Raw genomic sequence first — 22553 nt, 5'->3', positions numbered from 1 at the left:
AGCTGCACCCTGAGGAACACCGGGCACAAAGTGGGGGAACAGCAGGGACCTCTGCCAGAGCAAGCACATGGAGCCCAGCCCTCAGGGCACACAGCAAGCAGCATGATCTTTCCCCAGCCCTGATCCAGGAAACAGAAGCAGGCAGAGCTGGTAAGCAGGAGCCCCGAGGGCATGAGCCCATTGAGCTGAGGGAGGGGAGTGAAGAGAGACTGCCTAGCTCTGTCCTCTGCCCCTGAAACAGGACTCTGGGGCTCTGACCACATTCAGATCCTGACCACAGTCTAGGCCCCCCCATAGAATAACAGCCCCCACACATCAGCCCCTTGGCAGAGGGGGGCGCTTATTGTCATTCACAGACCAGGAGGGAGGACAGAACCTCACACACTGAGACCCTTGTGGGAGTGTCCCAAAAGCTAAAGAAACACCCCAAAACAGGCCCAGGCTGGGAAAATGAGCAAGCAGAGAAACAAAAAGAATACTATTGAGAAATATTTTGCAAATGAGCCCAAGAAGGACCAAAATACTCAGTCTGAAGATGAGGAAGCACAAGCTTCTGCATCTAAAGACTCCAAGAAAAACAGAAATTGGGCTCAGGCTATGACAGAGCTCAAAAAAGACTTTGAAAATCAAATGAGGGAGTTGGAAGAAAAACTGGGAAAAGAAAGGAGAGAGATGCAGGAAAAACATGAAAGTCAGAAGCTTAGTCAAGGAAATCCAAAAAAATGCTGAAGAAAATAGCATGCTAAAAACCAGCTTAGGTCAAATGGATAGAACAGTTCAAAAAGTTATTGAGGAGAAGAATGCTTTAAAAAGCAAAATTGGCCAGATGGAAAAAGAGATAAGAAAACTCTCTGAGGAGAACAAATCCTTCAGACAAAGAATAGAATTCAGGGAGATTGATGAATTTAACAGAAATCAGGAATCAATACTTCAAAACCAAAAAAATGAAAAATTAGAAGAAAATGTGAAATATCTCATTGAAAAAACAACTGCTATGGAAAACAGACTTAGGAAACATAATTTAAAAATTATTGGAATACCTGAAAGTCATGATCAGGAAAAGAGCCTTGACATCATTTTCAAAGAATTACTACAGGAAAATTGCCCTGATATTCTAGAAGCAGAGGGCAAAATAGAAATGGAGAGAATCCACCGATCCCCCAGAGAAAGAAATCCCAAAAAACCAACCCCTAGGAATATTATAGCCAAGTTCCAGAACTCCCAAGTCAAAGAGAAAATATTAAAAGCAGCCAGAAGGACACAGTTCAAATATCATGGAGCTGCAGTCAGGATCACACAGGCCTTAGCAGCAGCTACATTGGAAGCTCGTAGGGCTTGGAATACAATATACCAGAAGGCAAGAGAGCTTAGAATGCAGCCAAGAATGAACTACCCAGCAAGGCTGAATGTCCTCTTCCAGGGAAAAAGATGGACTTTCAATGAGCCAGGGGAATTTCAAAGGTTCCTTTTGGAATGGCCAGAGCTGAACAGAAGGTTTGATCTTCAGATGCAGGACTCAAGTGAAGCATGGAGATTGGAGGAGAGGGGGGAAATATGAGGGACTTAATGAGGATGAACTACATATATTCCTGCATAGAAAAATGACACTGATAATACTCATATGAACCTTCTCAGTTAATAGAGCAGGTAGAGAGAGCTTTTATAGTTGAAGCACAGGAGAAAGCTGAATTCGAATATAAAATATGGTATAAAAATGGAGTCAATAGAAAAAAAAGGGAAATGGGAGAAAGAAAAAGGAGGGGGGAATAGTCCAAGATATTTCACATAAGATTTTTTTTTATTACAATGAGCTATTGCAATGATATGGAAGGGGGGAGGCAAGGGGGAATGAGGGAAACTTTGCTCTCATCAGAGATGGCTAGGAGAGGAAACAGCAAATATACTCAATGGGGTATAGACATCTGGAGTAAGAAGGAGGGGGGAGCAGGGGGAAGGGGTGGGGATGTGAATAAAGGAGGAGAGGATGGACCATGGGGGGAGAGTGGCCAGATATAACACATTTTCTTTCTTACTTCTAGCAAGGGGCTGGGAATGGAAGGCCTGCCCAGGACCACACGGCCAGGTGGATTCTGGGCCTAAGGGGTGGTATGGGGCCTCAGGGCTTCTTGGCCCCGGGACCAGGGATCTGTCTGCTGTGCCACTCAGCTACCCTACAGCAGAGTCATAGTGAAAGTAGAGAGAAAATAGAGTACATGGTAGTGGAGAAATAAGAAAGAAGGGAATTGCGATCAGCAATGACAATGGTGCAAAAATATGGAAATAACTTTTGTGATGGACTTATCATAAAGAATGAGATCCACCCATGACAGAGTTGTTGGTGTTGGAACAAAGACTCAAGCACATTTTTTGTTATGATTATTTGGGGGAGAGTGCAGGGCAAGTAGGGCTGGATGGCCTGCCTGGGGCCACATAGTGGGGTGATCTTTGGGTGTCTGGGGCCGGATTTGGACCCAGGTGCTCCTGGCTCAAGGGCCAATGCTCTGTCTGTCACCCAGCCACCCCTACTATTATTACTATTTTATTTTGTTTTGGGTCTTTTTTTCTTTCTTTCTTTTTTTTTTTTTTTTTTTTTTGGTTTTTGCAGGGCAGTGGGGATCGGGTGGCTTGCATGTCACACGGCTGGGTGATTGTTGGGTTTATGAGGCTGGATGTGGACTTGGGTGCTCGTGGCTCCAGGGCTGTTGCTTCATCCATTGTGCCACCTGGCCATACCTACAATTATTACTATTATTATTTTTTTTATTTTAATTTTTTCCTCTCCCCTTTACTTTTTTTGCCCAAACAAGTCTATCTATATTCATGGGGGAGGAGGAGGGGTATTTTGTTTACTTGTAAAGAAGAGTATTTTATTAATGTAAAAAAAAATTGTACAAAATGAGATTAAAAAAATAAATTAAAAAGTTAATTAAAAAAATTAGAGAAAGAACAAATTAAAAATCCCCAATAAAATACCAAATTAGAAATTCTAAAAATTACAGGAGAAATTAATAAAATCAAAAGCAAAAAACTATTGAATTAATAAATAAAGTCAAAAGTTGGTATTATGAAAAAAACCAATAAAATTGATAAACCTCTGGTCAATTTAATTAAAAAAAAAGAAAGAAAGAAGAAAATTAAATTGCTAGTATCATAAATGAAAAAGGTGAACTCACCACCAATGAGGAGGAAATTAAAGTAATAATTTGAAATTATTTTGCCCAACTCTATGCCAATAAATATGATAATCTAAGTGAAATGGATGAATATTTACAAAATATAAGTTGCCCAGGTTAAATGAAGAGGAGATTAAATACCTAAACAATCCTATCTGAGAAAAAGAAATTCAACAAGCCATCATTGAACTCCCCAAGAAAAAAATCCCCAGGGCCTGGTGTATTCACAAGTGAATTCTACCAAACATTTAAGGAACAATTGGTTCCAATTCTATATAAACTTTTTGGAAAAATATGCAAAGATGGAACTCTGCCTAACTCTTTTTTTTGTTAGGTTTTTCCCAAGCCAAATGGGGTTAAGTGGCTTGCCCAAAGCTACACAGCTAGGTAATTATTAAGTGTCTAAGACCGGATTTGTACCCAGGTACTCCTCACTCCAGGGCCAGTGCTTAATCCACTAGCCACCTAGCTGCCCCTGCCTAACTCTTTCTATGAAACCAATATGATGCTGTTACCTAAACAAAGAAGAGTTAAAACAGAGAAAGAAAATTATAGACCTATCTCCCTGAAGAATATAGATGCAAAAATCTTAAATAAAATCTTAAGGAAAACAATTACAAGAAGTTATCACTTGGATAATACATTATGAGCGAGTAGGATTTACCCCAGGAATGAAGGGTTGGTTTAATATTAGGAAAATTGTTAGTATACTCAATTATATCAACAACAAACCTATCAGAAATTATATGATCATATCAATAGATGCTGAAAAAGCTTTTGACAAAATACAGCAATTTTTCCTACTAAAAACACTAGAGAGTGGAGGAATAAATGGACTGTTCCTTAGAATATTTAGCAGTATTTATCTGAAACCATCAACAAGCATTATATTCAATGGGAAGAGGCTAAGGCTTTCCCAATAAGATCGGGATGAAACAAGGGTGCCCATTATCACCACTACTATTCAATATTGTATTAGAAATGTTAGCATTGGCAATTAGAGAAGAAAAAGAAATTGATGGAATTAGAATTGGGAAGGAAGAGACAAAACTCTCACTCTTTGCAGATGACATGATGGTCTCCCTAGAGAATCCCAAGAAATCATCCAAAAAAACTACTGGAAACAATTAGCAATTTTAGCAAAGTTGCAGGTTATAAAATGAACCCTCATAAATCCTAAACTTATCTATATATGTCTAGCAAGAAACAGCAGGAAGAGCTAGAAAGTGAAATTCCATTCAAAGTAACCTCAGACAATATAAAATATTTGGGAGTCTATTTGCCAAAACAGACTCAGAATCTTTTTGAAAAAAAATTATAAAACACTTCTCACACAAATTAAATCAGATTTAAATAACTGGGTAAATATCAACTGCTCATGGATAGGGAGAGCTAATATAATAAAAAATGACAATTCCACCAAACCTAAACTATCTGTTTAGTGCCCTACCAATCAAAATTCCAAAAAATTACTTTAACGAGTTAGAAAAAATTGTAAGTAAATTCATATGGATAAATAAAAAGTCAAGAATTGCCAGGAGCTTAATGAAAAACAGTGTAAAAGAAGGTGGCTTAGCCCTACCTGATCTAAAATTATATTATAAAGCATCAGTCATCAAAACTGTTTGGTATTGGCTAAGAAATAGAGTGGTGGACCAGTGGAAAAGACTAGGTGTAAAAGCAGGAGATTATTATAGTAATCTGCTGTTTGATAAACCCAAAGAGTCTGGCCATTGGGATAAAAACTCCCTCTTTGATAAAAACCTGCTGGGATAATTGGAAGTTAGTATGGAAGAAATTTAGATTAGACCAACACCTCACACCCTTTACCAAGATAAGATCCAAATGGTTACAGGACATAGACATAAAAAACAATACTATAAGCAAATTAGAAGATCAAGGACTAGTCTACCTGTCAGATCTAGGGAAAGGGGAGCAGTTTATAACTAAGGAAGAGTTGGAGAACATCACCAAAAACCAATTAGATGATTTCAATTACATTAAATTAAAAAGCTTTTGCACAGATAAAACCAATGTAACCAAGCTCAAAAGAAATGTAGTAAATTGGGAAACAATCTTTGCAACTAATGATTCTGACAAAGGACTCATTTCTAAAATATACAGAAAACTGAATCATATTTTTAAAACAAAAAGCCATTCCCCAATTCACAAATGGTCAAAGGATATGCAAAGGCAATTTACAGATGAGATCAAAGCAATCCATAGCCATATGAAAAAATGCTCTAAATCATTAATTATTTGAGAAATGCACATTAAAGCTTCTCTGAGGTACCACCTCATACCTCTCAGATTGACCAATATGACCAGAATGGATAATGATCATTGTTGGAAGGGTTGTGGGAAATCTGGGACACTATTACACTGTGGGTGGAGCTGTGAACTCATTCAACCCTTCTGGAGAGCTATTTGGAACTGTGCCCAAAGGCAACAAAAATGTGCATACTCTTTTACCTAGCAATACCACTACTGGGTCTATATCCTGAAGAGATGATGAAAAAGGGTAAAAACATTACTTGTAGAAAAATATTTATAGCAGCCCTGTTTGTGGTGGCAAAGAATTGGAAATCAAGTAAATGTCCTTCAGTTGGGGAATGGCTTAGCAAACTGGGTATATGTATGTCATGGAACCCTATTGTTCTATTACAACCATGGAGGGATGGGATTTCAGGGAAGCCTGGAGGGATTTGCATGAATTGATACTGAGTGAGACGAGCAGAACCAGAAAAACACTGTATACCCTAACAGCCTAACAGCAACATGGAGGTGATGTTTAACCTTGAAGGACACACTCATTCCATCAGTGCAACAATCGGGAACAATTTTGGGCTGCCTGCAAAGGAGAGTGCCATCTCTATCCAGATAAAGAGCCGTGGAGTTTGACCAAAGTTCAAGGACTATTCCCTTTAATTTAGGAAAAAAACCAGATATCTTATTGTCTGATTTTGTTACCTCTTAGACTTCTTGTCTCTTCCTTAAGGATATGATTTCTCTCTCATCACACTTAATTTGGATCAATGTACAACATAGACACAACATAAAGACTGACAGACTGCTTTCCGTGGGGGGTGGGGGTGGGGGAGGGAAGTAAGATTGGGGGGAAAATTGTAAAACTCAAATAATATCTTTAATAAAAAAAAAAGAAAAGCAGATGTTTCAGAAAATCACGTTTTAGGTTGTCTTTTTTTTTTTGCAAGGCAAACGGGGTTAAGTGGCTTGCCCAAGGCCACATAGCTAGGTAATTATTAAGTGTCTGAGACCGGATTTGAACCCAGGTACTCCTGACTCCAGGGCTGGTGCTTGATCCACTACGCCACTTAGCCGCCCCAAGGTTGTCTTTGGTATGTAATAAAACCAGCCAGATTAATGCCTTTTCTTTGCCTCTGAGAGACTTTTTTCTTTTGACCTGCAATGTCCTCTTTTTTCCCACTGGCATCTCTATAGTAAGAATATCAATAATAATTTATCTCCACTAGTGATATCTGTGTTCATTGATCTCTTGAGAAAGATTTCCCATTTAGAGTAACAGCAGTCAAGTTAAAGCAAAAAAATAAAAAGATCAAAAATCTGTGTGATTCTTAGAATCCTCTACCTCCTTTACTACCACCCTATCACTAATATGGTTGACATGGAGTGAGACACAAGTGCAGGAATGAGGACCATTTTCTATTTTCTTTTATTTCTTGAGTTTCAGGTTCAAAAATTATCAACAAGACACTAGTTGGGTATGGGCAAATTATTTGACACCTTAAGCCAGTCTCTCCATGACTTAAATGAGAATAATAATTTATCTATATACTTCACAGTATTATGAGACTCATATAAGAAGGTAAATATGAAAGTGTTTTGGAAATATAAGAAGTCATCTCCAGATAGACTATGTAAATTAAACAATACATGACTAAAATAAAAATCAACTCAATGTTTTTTCCTGATGTTCAAAGTTGGTTAGGGTATTGGAGAAGGCAAGCAGAGGACATAGAATAGCTGGAATTCTTTATGAGAATAAAATTCTAGAATATGATTAATATAAAGAAATTGATTGTGCATGTGGCACTTTAGGAGATGTTCCTACGTTCTGATGTTTAAGAGATATTTTGGGAATAAAGAAAATTCTCATCATCATCAATTGAATAATAAATGAGAGGTTGAGGATATAGGAGAAGGAGTTGAAATCAGGTAAAATAAAGTGAAGCTGATATGGTCAGATAAGAAATAAGTATAGCAATAGTCTAGGCTTTGAAATGATTCTAAATCTCATGATAAAGGTGAAGTCAGTTCAGGAATTTAGGAGATATGTGAATATTAGACTAGGGTAGGTAATTTGTGCAGTGGATAGAGTGCTGAACCTTGAGTCAGGAATTGTCATTTTCCTGAGTTCAAATTAGTCCCAGGAACTTAGTAAATATTTGACCCTGGACAATTCATTTAATGCTGTTTGCCTCAATTTCCTCATCTGTAAAATGAGATGGAGAAGGAAATGGCAAACCACTTCCAGTTTCTTCGCCATGATGAAAACCCTGAAGTCAAAAAGAATTGAATGAGACAGAAAACAAATGAATAACAACAAACATTAGAAAGTAGAATAAAAAAATAGATTGATACCAAATAGGTATGCAGTTCTAAAGTAGGGGCACACAGGGTTTAGAGTTCAACAGAAAGCATATAATTAAAATGTGAAATGAGAAATAGTGGGCACTAATGGAGAAGACATTAAAGTGATAAGTCAAAGGCAAGGCAAGGGGTGGTGCATTATAGCAAGCAATCTGGGCACCTGAGACTCAGAAATTCAGTCAGAAAATATGGACAATAGGAGAATAACTACAAAATCAAGAATAACTTGTGTGATGAAATTCTGTCATTTAATCTTAGATGTAAGCTATCAGACAGCTAGTTATCTTTTTGCATGGTCCTTTGCAATACTGGACCCAAAAATTACAATACAAAAAAAGTGAACTATTAAATAGAGCTTGTAATTTTCAAAAGGAACAATATTTGATTGAACTACTTGACATGCCATGAGGAGAACAGCAGTCATCAAAACCCCTTTCACATTATGTTGTTCCACTCAGTTGACTAGAGAACTTTGCCCATGGGAATACAATTCCAATTTTATAATGAAAAAATAGGAATGAAGGATTTGCTTTATTCAAAGTACCAAATATTTCCATTTGTTGGTGTCCTTACATTTCACAATAAAAACATGAACTATCTGGCATTTTTCATGAGAGAAATGTGGCATATGCATAATTCGTAATATGAATATGAAAAACATTTATCTTCATTATTAGAAAATCAAAGCATTTTAAAAGATCTTTCTAAGGCCCTGCTACATCTTGTTTGCAAGGGATATCACTATTTTAGATACAAAGTTCTAAAAGGAGAATATCATTCCTTCCTTTTCTAAATTGTCTAGAAATTCAATCCAATAGAATAAACAATTCCAGAAATCTCTGAGCTTAGATATTAGGTTTTTATTATTAAGTAGCTGTGTGCCCTAAGACAAATCACTCAACTTCTCCTTCTTTAGTTTCCCCAACTGTAAAAAACAAACCAATAAACAACAACAAAAAACTTCCACAGCCACATGTCATATTTAGATTTTAGTAAATACTAAAATTTATGAAAAACTCAGCTTGTGATCCCTTTTCACTCCTATTGTCTTTTCTGATGTATTTAGCCTTAATCATTTTCCTTCTTACATACTTATGGACTGCTTTTTCTTCAAAACCACTACTCAGTTCCTTTTTTTTTTTTTTTTTTTGGTTATCAAGGACCATTTGTGTGGTAGAGAATACCTGAATTTTATCCCCAATCTCTTAAGTCATAGAGTTAAAGGGGTACGGACTGGACTTATTATTTAATTGGCATAGGAAAAGTTGGTTGTAGAAACTTTTTATAAATATAGATTTGTACTTTCTCTGCCACTTCCAATTTTAGAGAATGAACTAAAACATTGAAAGGTTAAGAATTTTACCTAGTGTCACAGTCAGCATGTCTAGTTTTTCTAACTCTGAAGCTAGTTCCGTATTTATAATCCAAAAATGCCTCATACCACTCATAAGAAAGGTTACAAACCTTTCTAATTTTACCTTTAATCCTTGTCAGTTCAGAAAAAAAAATTTGTTTCATTTACTGATATCCATGTCAACTGAGATTAATATTGATTTCACAAGCCAAACAAAAATAAAACAAATTCAACATGTTACAATCAAACCTTATTCTTTGCATAGCTCACCCACAGATCAGAATTTTATTTAGGAATAATCTATTCTGCATTTAAAATATTGGAACTTGAAGCAGGAATCCAAATGTTTGTTAATGCTTCTTGAAACATTCATTTCTTGAAACACTTTTCTCCAATGCCTTGCATAAAGGTTGAATAGAAGAACAGCCTAAGAGAAAGCAATGCTTGTAAAGCTGCTATGAATTTTATAGCTGAAACGATATATAAAAATCAAAAAGAAGCCTATTTTTCTACTGCCTTATTTAAAATTGAAGACAAATTCAACTGCCACCATAAACATTTCCATAAAATGAATATTGAAATGAAGTTTGCAGAGTCAAATATAATTTTGTAAAGGTCAGTTCTGCAACATGCAGTTTAACAACACTATTAATATCACTAATATATTTTGCCTGAAATATTATGTAGATTTCCTTACTTAGGGAATGGTATTTGGAAAGGACCAGAGGTCATTCTCCAGGTAACAATACAATTTTTCTTCCTTTCATTAGACTTAAGATTTAAATTCTGGTATCCTTCTGAAGAATCTATAATATCTCTAAGTCTCAGATTTAGGAAGGATAAACTGTATAGCATATATATATATATATATATATATATATATATATATATATACACACACACACACACACACACACACATATATATATATATATATATCCTTTCCTTAGGACACGGAATTATGGATATATATATATATATATATATATATATAAAGTTACAATATAATCAAAAGATCATTCAATCAAATATTGTGCCATGTATTGAAATAGGTTTCAGAGACAATAATTACAGTTGCTGATCTGATGGAGCTTACATTCTAATAGGATAGGCAGCATGGACACAGACAGATATAAACTATAAACATACAAAGCAGATAAAATGTTATATATCCACAGATGGGGTATTCTGGCGACACTTGTCAAGAGAGGTTTCTGTCCCAGTATTAGCTAGTCTTTAGGCCATAACACCCTACACTATGATCTCTTTCCTTTTTGCTAAAATGAAAATCAATAATAGAATAATTTATATACAATAAGAAACATCTCTTAAATTTGAATATGGCTTTCATCCCTATGTGTGTATTTGTGTGTTTATTGAATATGTAGGTAGATTAAATTGCTTATTCAGAGCTCATGTTAAATGAGCTCCCCAAATTGGTTAAAAAAAAGGGAAAAAGTGAAAAAAAAACTGTTTGCAGAAAGGGATCAGCTTAGAGCTCCAGTAATAACAGTGCAGTTCTGGTCCCAAAATCCTTTGTATGGAATTCTCTTTGTAAGAAAATCACAATGCTTTGTGCCTGCACGAGAGACAGTGAATCATGGGAAAACAAAAACATATTCTATATGAGAAGAGAAAAATGTTGTAATTGTCATTGTGCATGTAAATTAGGAAAGTAATTCTTGTTCTATATCACACACATACAATGTTGTCCTTTCATGTTTTAGAATTTTAGTGGTTTTTTAAGCTTTTTCTGACTAGATCCTTAAAAAAGATACTTAAATCAGAAAGAAATCAACTGTCATTCATCCATGTTAGAAGGTCATCTCAAAATTATAAAGGAAATTTCTTAAAAGGTTCAACTTCAAACAGACTGATAATGAGTCTAGACACTTAAGTGATGGGCATGCCTTTACCTCTGAAGGACAACAACTGCATCTAGGGATTGAGGCATTTAATTCAAAATAAAAAAATAAACTTATAACTTCAGAAGAACAAACTCAGGGTCTAAATTGACCTCTGTCACAATAATTCTCAAAGTACATTATCATAGTATTATCTAAGAGTATAGTAATCAAATTCTCAAAACAAAATATGAAGATAAAAATTTTGCAGCTTTGTGTTATTGAGCAAATTATTTTTAGAGAAAAGTATTTTAACATATTCAGAACACTAAGGGGAAAATTGTCAATTTGTCCTGCCTTAATGATTCCTTCTGTGCTTTGATTGCCGGCAAGAAAAGATAGACCCACTCTTGGGGAAACGCTATCCTTGCACTGAGAGAAAATTGACTTTCATTCCTCTTCCTAATTTCTGATTACCCAGAATCCATCCCAGAACTCTGGAAGGTAATAAGAATCATTCTCATATGCTTTGTCTTACCCGGCCATGTAGAACTCATCCAGATTCTTTGATTACTAGCATAGTTTGCCTAAAATGAAAGTCACCAACTCCATTCCTTTCTTCTTGGAAGAATGAGGACCATTTATTCTTATGTTATCTCTTCTATTGACTTCTCAAATCTTCAAGGTTCTTCTTCTCTTTCCTATCTTGATGCCTTCTGGGTACCTATAAATGTCTTCTTACTAATTAAAGTAATCTAAAGGTCTAGGACATCAAGTTAACTTGCATCTGTGCAAGTTATCCTTGAAAGAAAGACTGTTTTGATTTTTCTAATTGTTTTCTCAAAGCTTAGCAAAATGCATGACAAACAACATGTTTATAATTTCATTAATTAAATTAAATAAATTCATTAATTCATTAATTTAAGAAACAGAATGGAGCAACATATGCATGGAAGTGATTATATGAAGGTGGATTAAAATCATTTTTATCAAAATGATGTCTGTAATTTTGTGCTGAAGATGAAAATTTTAGCTATTGCATAGCTTGAATGGATTATTGAGGGCAATGCTCTTCTAAGGTGCCTTCTTGAAGTGAAAGCAGTTAAAAATGTCTCCAAGTCATTGAACTTTCTTACTTATTTTTGGGATTTGTGACTTCCACAGTTCTTGTGGAAGAATTGGCTTTTATCCCAAATATTCATATAATTTAAAAATATTCCAATGAACAATTTTTTCTGAGAAAAATGATATAATATTTGAAAACTTAAATATATGTATGAATTTCAAACACTTAGATACCTATCTACCTAGCAATTTAGAGAGAAAAAAGGGGAACTTTCAGAGAAATTTACAATACACATAATTGGAAGTCTTATATAGAAAGTATCTCCCTCAAATTTGATTTCTCTTTTGAAAGGCCTAGTCTTTGAAATTAGAAATTTAGAATTGTTTTCAGCTTGCCTGCAGATAGTGTATAGAGAGGGATTCTCATTTTCATTAGGAGATAGTAAATAAGAGTCTTAGAACAAAACATAAGAAGAACATAGTATATTAGATTGAAAACATTGCCTTGTACTCTATAAAATACAAGCTTAAATCTTACTTTTCACACAGGCAATACTGACCATGTAACCCTGGGAAAGTTGCCTGTGCTGTTGGAGCCTGAGGCAATTATGAAAGCCTCTAAGTCATAACAGTTGAGAATCTCCAGGATTTTCCTCACCAAGATTTCCCTATATTAATGAAATCACAGGTCTAGATCCTCCAACAAAAGGCTTCAATCAATATCTTAAATTGTTTTTGAACAGCAATGAATCCCTCATGTGAATGTTACCATACTAATATTGAGTTATGAGAATCATTTGTTTTACTTGTTTTTAATTATTAATAACACAGAAATGTCTTGGATGACTACAATCTCATGAATATGGAATAAAGATCAATAAACAATAAAAATTGAAGTGCTATTCTCCAAGTACAGTGACTATACTCAAGGATGTGGCATAATTCTTCCTTACTGTGCTTGATCTAAACTTATTTATATTTCAAAAAGTTTCTCTAATTAGATGAACTGCAGTTTTCTTTTAAAAACTTCATTATATGCATGCATTGCCAATTTTTCAAATGATAGACAACTCAGTAGTGACTAATACACAAGCTCAGAGATGGGAAAGCAATCATATCACCACAGAACTATGCTTCAACTATTTGTGTGTGTGTGTGTGTGTGTGTGTGTGTGTGTGTGTGTGTGTGTGTGTGTAAAGCAGGATTAGTAGTATGTCTGCTATTTAGTGTCTAATTCTCTGTGTCCTATTTGGAATTTTCATGGCAAGGATACTGGAATGGTTTTCCATTTCCTTCTCCAGATCGTTTTACAGCTAAGGAAACTAAGGTAAACAGGGGAGATGACTTGCCCAGGGTCACACAGCAAGTATCTGAGACCAGACCAGAAGATAAGTCTTCCTGATTTTAAGCTTGGTATCTCTCCCTAGTCACCCAGTCACCCAGTCACACACTATTTAAATTCATTCTAGGAATCTCATACATAATTAAAAGATGACAGAACTCATGACATAATATATGTTTTCAAAAATTCACATGAATTGGTCAGATGGATTTATGCATAGTGCCTATCTACATTTCAATAGTAAGGCACTACAAGCATCAGTGAAAACAACTTAAACTATGCTTCAAATCAATTTTAGCAAATTACATATCATCAATTAATTTAATGACTATAATTATGAACCAATAAATGGAAATATGGAAACCAATATGGAAAGAGGGTGAATAGATGTCAAGAAACCTCTTGAAAACATTACCTGCAGCCATTGGGACTGGTCATTGTGGCCTGAGGTCCAAGCATTAACTTTTCCTTGTTTATCTAGCCGGGCTTTCCTGGGTTCCCAAGTGAACATATCCATGTTAAGAGTCCTGAAGATGCTGGAAGCAGTAATCTGATAGTCTTGTATATGCCCTGATTTCATTCCCAGAGGTTCAGAACAACCTGAATAAAAATGAGAAGTCTCCATGAGGGAAATCGTTTATAGCTCTAGAAGTTTTGCATGTTACTTTTGAATAGAGAAGAAAAGACCAAGCATAATGACACTCATTTTGAAAATGAGGAATATCAATATTCTTAAAGAACAACCTTTAATCAAGAGAGTATCTGGGGTAAAATTGAAAAACAAGATAGCCAATTGAAGCTATTTTATTCTAACATTTTCAGAAAATGACAGCAAGATAGACAATTCAAAGTATTTTACTGTGACAGTTTTTTTGGTAAAATGATACAAAGTTGAAATTCTCTTTCTGTTTTCATTAGTCTTAGCCTCATGACTGTGGGGCTTTCAGTATCACCCATCATTTCCTTAACAATAAGGTATTTTATTAGAAAATAATTATTTTTCATTTACATATGCCAAATTATTACTACTGTGTCTACAGTACAAAGTTATTTTGCTACAATTTCTACACTTGCATTAAAACTGCCATAGTAATTAGTAGTGAGATACATTTCTACTCAATGAATATACTCCATTATACTTCTGATGATTTCTCTTTACCTTTTAGTTTCACATAAGCTCAAATGGCTACTTATAGAACTCATCCTGGAAAAATTGGATTTAAATGGAAGAGATACGATAAAAAGCAGAGTAAAATGGATACAAAAATAATTTTTAATTAAAACTGTTAAGAGACAGGCAATATCTGATCTCTTTTCTGACATTCTCATGCTTATTTTTCTTTCAGGTTGTTTTATATTGCTTCTTAAGAGCCCAAAATATATTTTGGAAATTGGAAGGTAGGAAAAAAAATGATGAATTTACCTTTAAATTCCTAAGGATTTAGTGGAGGAAATATAAGTCACTAGCTCATTATCAAATTAAGTGCAACTAGGAAAGGAATCTATTTTGGCAAATTTATTATAATCTAATAATGAATATGTCTTAAATTATATGCTAAACATATTAAATCATTCTAATAACATATTGCCATGAATAAAGGTTGTTTCCTAAAAAGCATATAATTTTCTCAGTGATTGTTTTTTCCTATATTAAAGTGGTTTCCCTTTAGCTAGGAATAATCCAAGCAGGTATCAAATAACAAGGTACAGGTGGGGAGAGTGGACTTTCACATTTCAGTAAATAAAACCAAATTAAATAGGAGATCTTTCCTGACATTCAAACACACATCTTAATTTTTTGTCAAGTTAACAATATGATTTGGTAATATTTAGTAAATTTATGGCAGTAACTTTTGAAAACTGTCAATACAACAAGGATTTATTATGTGCTAGATATGATGCCAAGTACAGAGGATAATTTAAAAAACCCAACAGCATAGTCCTTCTCTCAAAGAGCCAAAATGCATATAACTTTATACATATAAAAATATGTGTAGTGTAAACAGGATGTGATTTCAGAGGGAACAAACTAGCATCAGAGAAGGCTGGTCAGATGAGATTTAAGCAGACTTGAAGGAAGCCAGGGTAGCTAGGAGGAGAGATGAGGCAGCAATTCATCACAGGCATGGAGGACAGCCAGTAAAAATTCATGGCATTATGATGAAAAAGAACAGCAAATAGGCAAGTGGAGCTAGATCATAGAATGTGTTGGGTGGCAGGAAAGTGTAAGAGGAATTGAAATTCTAATCTGAGGATTTTATATTGAATCCCAGAGATAACTGGGAGACACTGCAATTTTTTGAAGAAAGGGTTGATATGGTCAGATCTATGCTTTAGGAAGATCACCTTGGCAGTGGAATGTAAGAAAATTGGAGTAGAGTGATTCCATGCAGGCTGAGAAAGCATATGGACAGGTCCTCAGACACTAAAAACAATTATAGTTGCAGTTGTTCAAAGGATGTGAAAGAAGATAAGGGACAAGAGAATTGAGATAAACAGAAAAGTTGAGCTACTTTTTCTTCCACTTAATTAAATATAAATTTCCATGTTTTCAGAAAATGAAAATATTGTATTTTGAAGGGATTTTCCTTTTTTGTTTCAACATAGTTATGTAATTCAGTTTTATGTATTGCTTTCCTCTTTAAAATTGGCACTACTATTCTAATCAACTACTAAATCTTAAGCTACTCTTTCTACCTAAGAAGTGATGGGATTATGTTAAGTGCTTTACAAATATTAACTCATTTGATCTTTATAACAGTCTTCCAAGGTTTGTGCTGTCACTCTCATTTTACAGTTGAGGAAAATGAAAAAAGCAGATATTAAATTACTTACCCAGGTTAATACAACTAGCAAATTGCAGAGGCCAGGTTTAAACTCAGATTTTCCTAACACTAGGCACATCCCCCTATCCATGGACCATTTAGTTGTCTCATCTATTAACTGAGTTCAAAGAGCTTCCTCAATTTGTCAGTGTTACTCTCCTACTAATTTGCCATATCAGTTCAATTATTTCATTTGGGAAACTTTATCATTTACTCTTGCAGATAGAATCTGAATAAATTCATGTTTACCCCCCCCCCAAATATTTCTATAAAGAGGAATTGTGAAGCTTTTTAAATGTTTGTGTTGAATTTTGCTCCATAATTACAAGTTCAAATTTAATTTGTGTGTTTTGGGGGATGTGGCCTAGGTTCTTCCTTAATGTAAATAATTCTTAAGGTGTCTGTGATTTATTGTCAAATTCAAAAATAAAATATATTTATATATTCAGAGTATGACTGTACATTATTTGAGGGCCTGGCTCTCATGAATTTATATATTGCAAAACTCAATAAATAAGAAAATGAAAACTAGAAGCATAGTCAAAGAATAAGCTTGTATGAAAATTTTCACAGGACTATGGCTTTCCCTTGATTGCCTTAGGATAAATGAATGGCTTATTGATGCTTTAGGCATATCAGTGACATCTTCTTAAGTAATGCACAGAATGATAATTCTACAAACCTATACAATTCTATATCAAGAGCTAGAAAGAGTTTCAAAAGCTATTTAATCCAAATCCCTCATTTCAGAGATGAGAAAACTGAGTCTCAAAGAGATAAATTACTTAAGTAAGCTTATACAGATAAGTATTGAGGAGAGGTAGGATTTGAACACAGCTCTTGTAATTTCAGAGCTAATAATCTTTGTATTTTATCAAGTTACTTCCTCAATCCTACACTGTGCCTCATAAGATTCAATGAGGTGATTTGAAAAAAGATGAGGAGAAATATTACTGAAAGCCGAAATATTTTGCTAGTTGTTTTGGAAAAAACTCATTATGAAAACAATGTTATTTTAAGTTGTATTCATCTGGCTCAATTACATGATTTACTTTTATAGAAATATTTTCATTTTAAAAATAAAAGAAAATGAAGGATTTTCAATGCATTTTTTTTCCAATCAGAAAAGGTATGTTTTATTTCAAGAGTACATGCAAGAAAGGAAAGATGGAATGTTAAGGTGGCATTCTAAACTCAGAGGCCATTTAAAAAATACTAAGATCAGAAGTAAGAGTTTTTGATGTCCAAGGCTATTTCTCTTTAGAAAAAAAAATGGACATTTTTTTCTCATATTTCAAGATATAATTAAATTTTTTTAAGGTGACCCTGACCTAGCACTGAAGCCACAAGTGTCAATTTACTTGGTGGCTTCAGTTAATATCTCATTTTTTTTTAGGTTTTTGCAAGGCAAACGGGGTTAAGCGGCTTGCCCAAGGCCACACAGCTAGGTAATTATTAAGTGTCTGAGACCAGATTTGAACTCAGGTACTCCTGACTCCAGGGCCGGTGTTTTATCCACTACACCAACTAGCTACCCCTAACTATCTCATTTCTTGAACAAAACAATTCCCATTTATTCAGGCAGAGAAGTTTTTAGTCCAAGAAGTCCATGAACCACTCCAAATTCCCACACACTAAAATGCCTTGACAGAATTTCCTATTTGTTTTCCAATCTAGTGCTGTATTGAGAAGAGAATACAGTGAGATTAATGCATTAACTTTTCATGTCTAAATCTAGTTTTGATGCCCCTGGGGGGACAAGAATTACTTAACTTGGAGTCCTTTGATGGATCTTTCTTGAATTTGATAACCACTGCTTTTACACCAAGCAGGAAACTAGCCAAGAAAGATCTCAAAATGAATTTATGGTAGCAATCCTAGTATTGAGGAATGGCCTCCCTGGGAGGTTTGATGGATTTACATGTTGCACAAAATCTAAAGAAGTGATTTCTTGTAGTGAATACAGAGTTGAAACCTAAAATTTCCTGCTATATATACAAAACCGTACTTGACCTTGAGAAGTAGATTTTAGTAGTTACTTTGCCTTTGTCACAAATCATCAATCTCTGGTACAAGCAAAAAAAATGATGAAAATAAGTACAAAACTTTTTCAAGATAAACAGTGAGAATTTACTTCATTTACTTTAAGCAGTCATCAATTCAATCCTATGATAATTCTGTTTTCCAGTATCATTCTAGTTTCTGGCATACAAACACACAGTTTTATAACTGTGGCATATTCTTAAATTATACACTTGAAATTTTATACCAAAATGCATCCCTATACATACTGAATTATTATGTTTTTAGACTAACATCACAATTTTTATAAGTTTTTTTCTTTAAAATAACAATAGTTAATGAGAAACTCACCAGAAAGTTCACAACCAAGGAGCTCCATCCTTAAAGTACAGTGTCTCCGACAGACTTGGGGATATAGCCGAACATATTGAGATTTAATTGGAGGAGTAAAAGAGTTGGCATAGGGTGTATTGTTATCCACATTTCCACGGAATACCTGTGGGAGATAAACCACCAAGATCAGAATGACGTATTACACATCTTTCTCTTTTGGATTTATAGTGGGACCTCATGATCTGTGCTAAATGCTTAGATAGCTCCTCTATATAACTGGATAATTTATTTTGGGGTTTGGATCATTTAGGGATTATGGGTCTTCAAGTGTCCCTCAGTCCCCAAACTATCAGCAGTGAATCACAAATGCATGGATCTAATCTTAATTAAAGGAATATATATTTTTTTCTCTTGGGAATAATCTAAATTCTCATAAGAACCTTCTAATGTAAACTTAGTCTAATTTCTCTGTGAGGCCAAGCCTTCAGTTCTTTCTTACTTTTCTCCACATTGCAACATAGATTCATATATTGTGTCAATACATTGGAACCAGTTTGTGCATGGTACTTTGTGATAGGCTTACAATTATCCTGAAACATTGCTCCAATGCCTCACAGTACTGAGGAGGGATCATAAAGGTTATGTGAACAGAATGTGAATTTTGGTAGATGCTGCTAAGTAGAAAAGTCTATGTTTGGATTTGATAGTGGACTAGGTGAGAATGTAGGAATATTCTGAGTTAAGTCTGAACAGGGACTCCACGTGGACTGAGTACTTTTAAAAAACCATAGAGCTTTGAAATATGGAAATTTAAGCAGTTTCATGAGTCTTAATTTAGAATTATTCTTCTCTTGACCTCCCTGATGTCTAATTTTTAAATAATGAGACTGTTATGTGAGAACATACATAGAACAGTAGCTAGCAGCAGTAATCAGAACTCTTTTTTTCCCTAAATCCTATCCATCATTTTCTCTTTCATTATTGGCATACCACTTTTCCCATCATAAAAAAGAAAGTCATTGATATATATATATATATGTGTGTGTGTGTGTGTGTGTGTGTGTGTGTGTGTGTGTGTGTGTGAAAGTCATTTGCATAGGGATGATATTTGAATCCATGGGAGATGATGAGATCACTGAGTGAGATAGCATTAAAAGGAAATAGAAAATGCCCAGTATACAACATTGGATTTCTCCCAAGTTAGTCATGTAACATGGGATAAAGATACATCAAAGAAGAAGCAATTAGAAAGGAATAAAAGGATGAAAATCAAGAATGAGAAGTGTCATTAAAATCCAAAGAGGAAAGAGGTACACATTTAATAGGATAAGTTTATCAAAAATATCAAATGCTATGAAGAGGACATGAAGAATAAAGATTTTTTGAAAGTCTATTAGATTTGGTATTTGAGAGGTCATTTATAACTTTGGAAAGAATAGTTTCAGTTGAAATAGGAAGTTGGAATTCAGATTGCATAGAGTTTGTCAGAGAAAGAGTATAGAAATGTGGAAGAACCAATTATTTATAGTTTTTTTCATCCTTTTTTTTCCCCTAAGGGATTGGGTAGACATGGTCAATACTGTTTACTCAGGAAGAAAAGGAGATACTGAAAATTATCTAAACAGTGGTAATGATATTACAGTTCATTTGTTGAAGAGTATAGGAAGAGATAACATCAAAGATACTTGTAGAGTGGCTGGATTTAACAAAAAAAGAAGAGCTACTTCATTATCAAAGGCTAGATTGAAGGAGATGTCAGAGTTATTTGTGAGATGAGGAGGTAAGAAACAGGAGCTCTTGGTGAATAACCACAATTTTTTTTCTTAAATTATGAAATGTATTCCACACCTAAAAGAGTAAGAAATGGAGGTTTCTGTTACTTTGGAATAACTTCTTTAGTGAATAGGACAGAGATCAATTTGGCAGAAGTAGAAGGACTATTTTGCTACAGGAATGGTCCAATTGACATAATATAAAATCAATTTGTGGTGGACTTAATCATCATGATTTTTTACTTCCTCCAGTTCCATTCAGGAGAATATGAATAGAAGTGAAAGAGCAGTAATTAGAAATAATCTAGAATAGGAGTTTTTGAATGCTGTGGATAAATTCACTAACCTTGGCAATATATACTTTCCAAGTATGTGCACATCGATGTAGTTGAAGCACACATTCAGAGCTATGCTTAGTGTTCAGACTCCAAAGGAAATGTGAAAGAGAAGAGATATTAGGTTGCCTACCAAACTAAAGATCTACAGAACTGTTGTTCTGATCTCATTGTTGTATGTCTGTGAAATCTAGACAGTATACCAGCTCCAAGCAAGGAAACTGAATTTATTCCATTTGAATCATCTTAGGAAACTTCTGAAAATCACCTGACAAGAGAAGGTACTGTAATCCTTTCTTTAAGCTACACTGTTAAGCATTCAAACTCTTCTGTGGAGAGCTCAACTCCAATGGTCTGGTCTTATTGTATGACTACCAGATATATATTTGCCTAGTCTATTTTATACAAACCTCACACAAGGCAAATATTGAAAGAGAGGCCAGGTGAAATGATAAAAAGGACATTCTTAAGATCTCTCTAAATAACTTTGGAATCAATTGTAAGACATGGGAGACAATGGCACAGGACCAACCAATATGGCATGTCCACGTCAAAAATAGTGTTCTGCTCCATGAGCAAAGCAGATTGTAGAAGCTGAAAAGAAATGTGTAATGCATCATAGTCAAACATGGTGCATTTTGCTGATGTCATTTTGGTCCTCTTCAAGAGCTAAGGATAAGAATCAATCAAAATAGGCATATTTCAGTATGTCATCAGTGCTAGAACAGGGGAGCAGGGGACTCAAAAGTGCAAAAGTGAAATCAGTTCAGTAATTTCACCAAAGGATCAAGATTGGGAGGGGGAAGAGAGTTTACAAAAATAAGAAGTGGTGACACTTGAAGGTTGGAGGAACTTGGAGTTACAGAAGAACACAGAACAATTAGATTATGATCAGAAAAAAAAGAAATTCAGAGTTCATCAGCATGAAAATTAAATGCATTGTCAAAATCAAGTTTAGGATCACTGTATGTGACAAGGAATGAAGGAGGTCATGGGAACTTCATATATTGAGGAACTGAAAGTAAAGGTATTTGAGAAAATGTAAACATGTATATTGAAGTTCCCTAGTAGGAGGGCAGGAATGGAGGGAATGAGAGAGAGAGAGAGAGAGAAGGAGAGAGAGAGAGAGAGAGAGAGAGAGAGAGAGAGAGAGAGAGAGAGAGAGAGAGAGAGAGAGAGAGAAATAAGGAGAGGGGAAGGGGGATAGAAGAGAGGTAAAAAGAAAAAGATATTGGTTAGAAGAAGAGGAAGGGGGTGTAGAAGGGGAAAGGATGGTGCTAAGCACTATTTAGATTTAGATGACTTTCAGAAACTTGGAGAAGTCTGGATAGCATGACATTTGGAGAAGAAAATATTGCTTCTGTAATGATGGAGAAGTTGGACGTGAACTGTTTAAGCATATTATAGAAAGAATAGCTAGGGAATGAATTTTCAGGAGCTGGCAAATGCTCAGTGAATGCAGAAGTTGGGAGAAGTTAGAAGAGGGTTAGATTGAAAAGGGTTTGTTCATTATGAAGCAGTTATTTGAGAGGACACAGTGGAAGAGTCAGGCAGATCTGAGTTAGGAAATTAGGGAGAAAAGTACTTTGAAATAGATGAAGATATGGACTTGGGGATGGGATCTACCCACTGATAGTCATGGGTTCAGTATCACTGAGATTGGGACAGTGTAAAAACTTAGGTACATGTTAGCTATGAATCTAATCAGCTTATTAGGTCCTTTGAGGGAGAGCAGATGATTTACAAGTCAAAGTCCTCCCTCCAAGTCAAAGATGAGCTGGGAACAAAGTCCAGCTAGAAGCAGATTCCCTATATTTAAGTGACATAGATGAGCAGAATTACCATTAGCTGCCAAA

At 34.9% G+C, this 22553-nt stretch overlaps 1 protein-coding gene across 1 annotated transcript in view; it reads right to left on the bottom strand.

Annotated features, from left to right (window-relative positions):
* EDIL3 (EGF like repeats and discoidin domains 3) overlaps positions 1 to 22553 on the bottom strand; it is a 629614-nt gene that overhangs the window by 134459 nt on the left and 472602 nt on the right. Inside the window, exons 8-9 of the mRNA XM_074207740.1 lie at positions 18609 to 18753; positions 13826 to 14010 (exon numbers count right to left, since the gene is read on the bottom strand). Of these exons, the coding sequence (XP_074063841.1) occupies positions 13826 to 14010; positions 18609 to 18753 (330 nt within the window). The remainder of the gene's footprint in view (positions 1 to 13825; positions 14011 to 18608; positions 18754 to 22553) is intronic.

The sequence above is a fragment of the Macrotis lagotis genome, chromosome X (genome assembly GCF_037893015.1).
Source record: "Macrotis lagotis isolate mMagLag1 chromosome X, bilby.v1.9.chrom.fasta, whole genome shotgun sequence".
Classification (NCBI taxonomy): Eukaryota; Metazoa; Chordata; class Mammalia; order Peramelemorphia; family Peramelidae; genus Macrotis; species Macrotis lagotis.
Note: the sequence above shows the minus strand (reverse complement) of the source record. Positions and strands in the feature narration are given on the sequence as shown.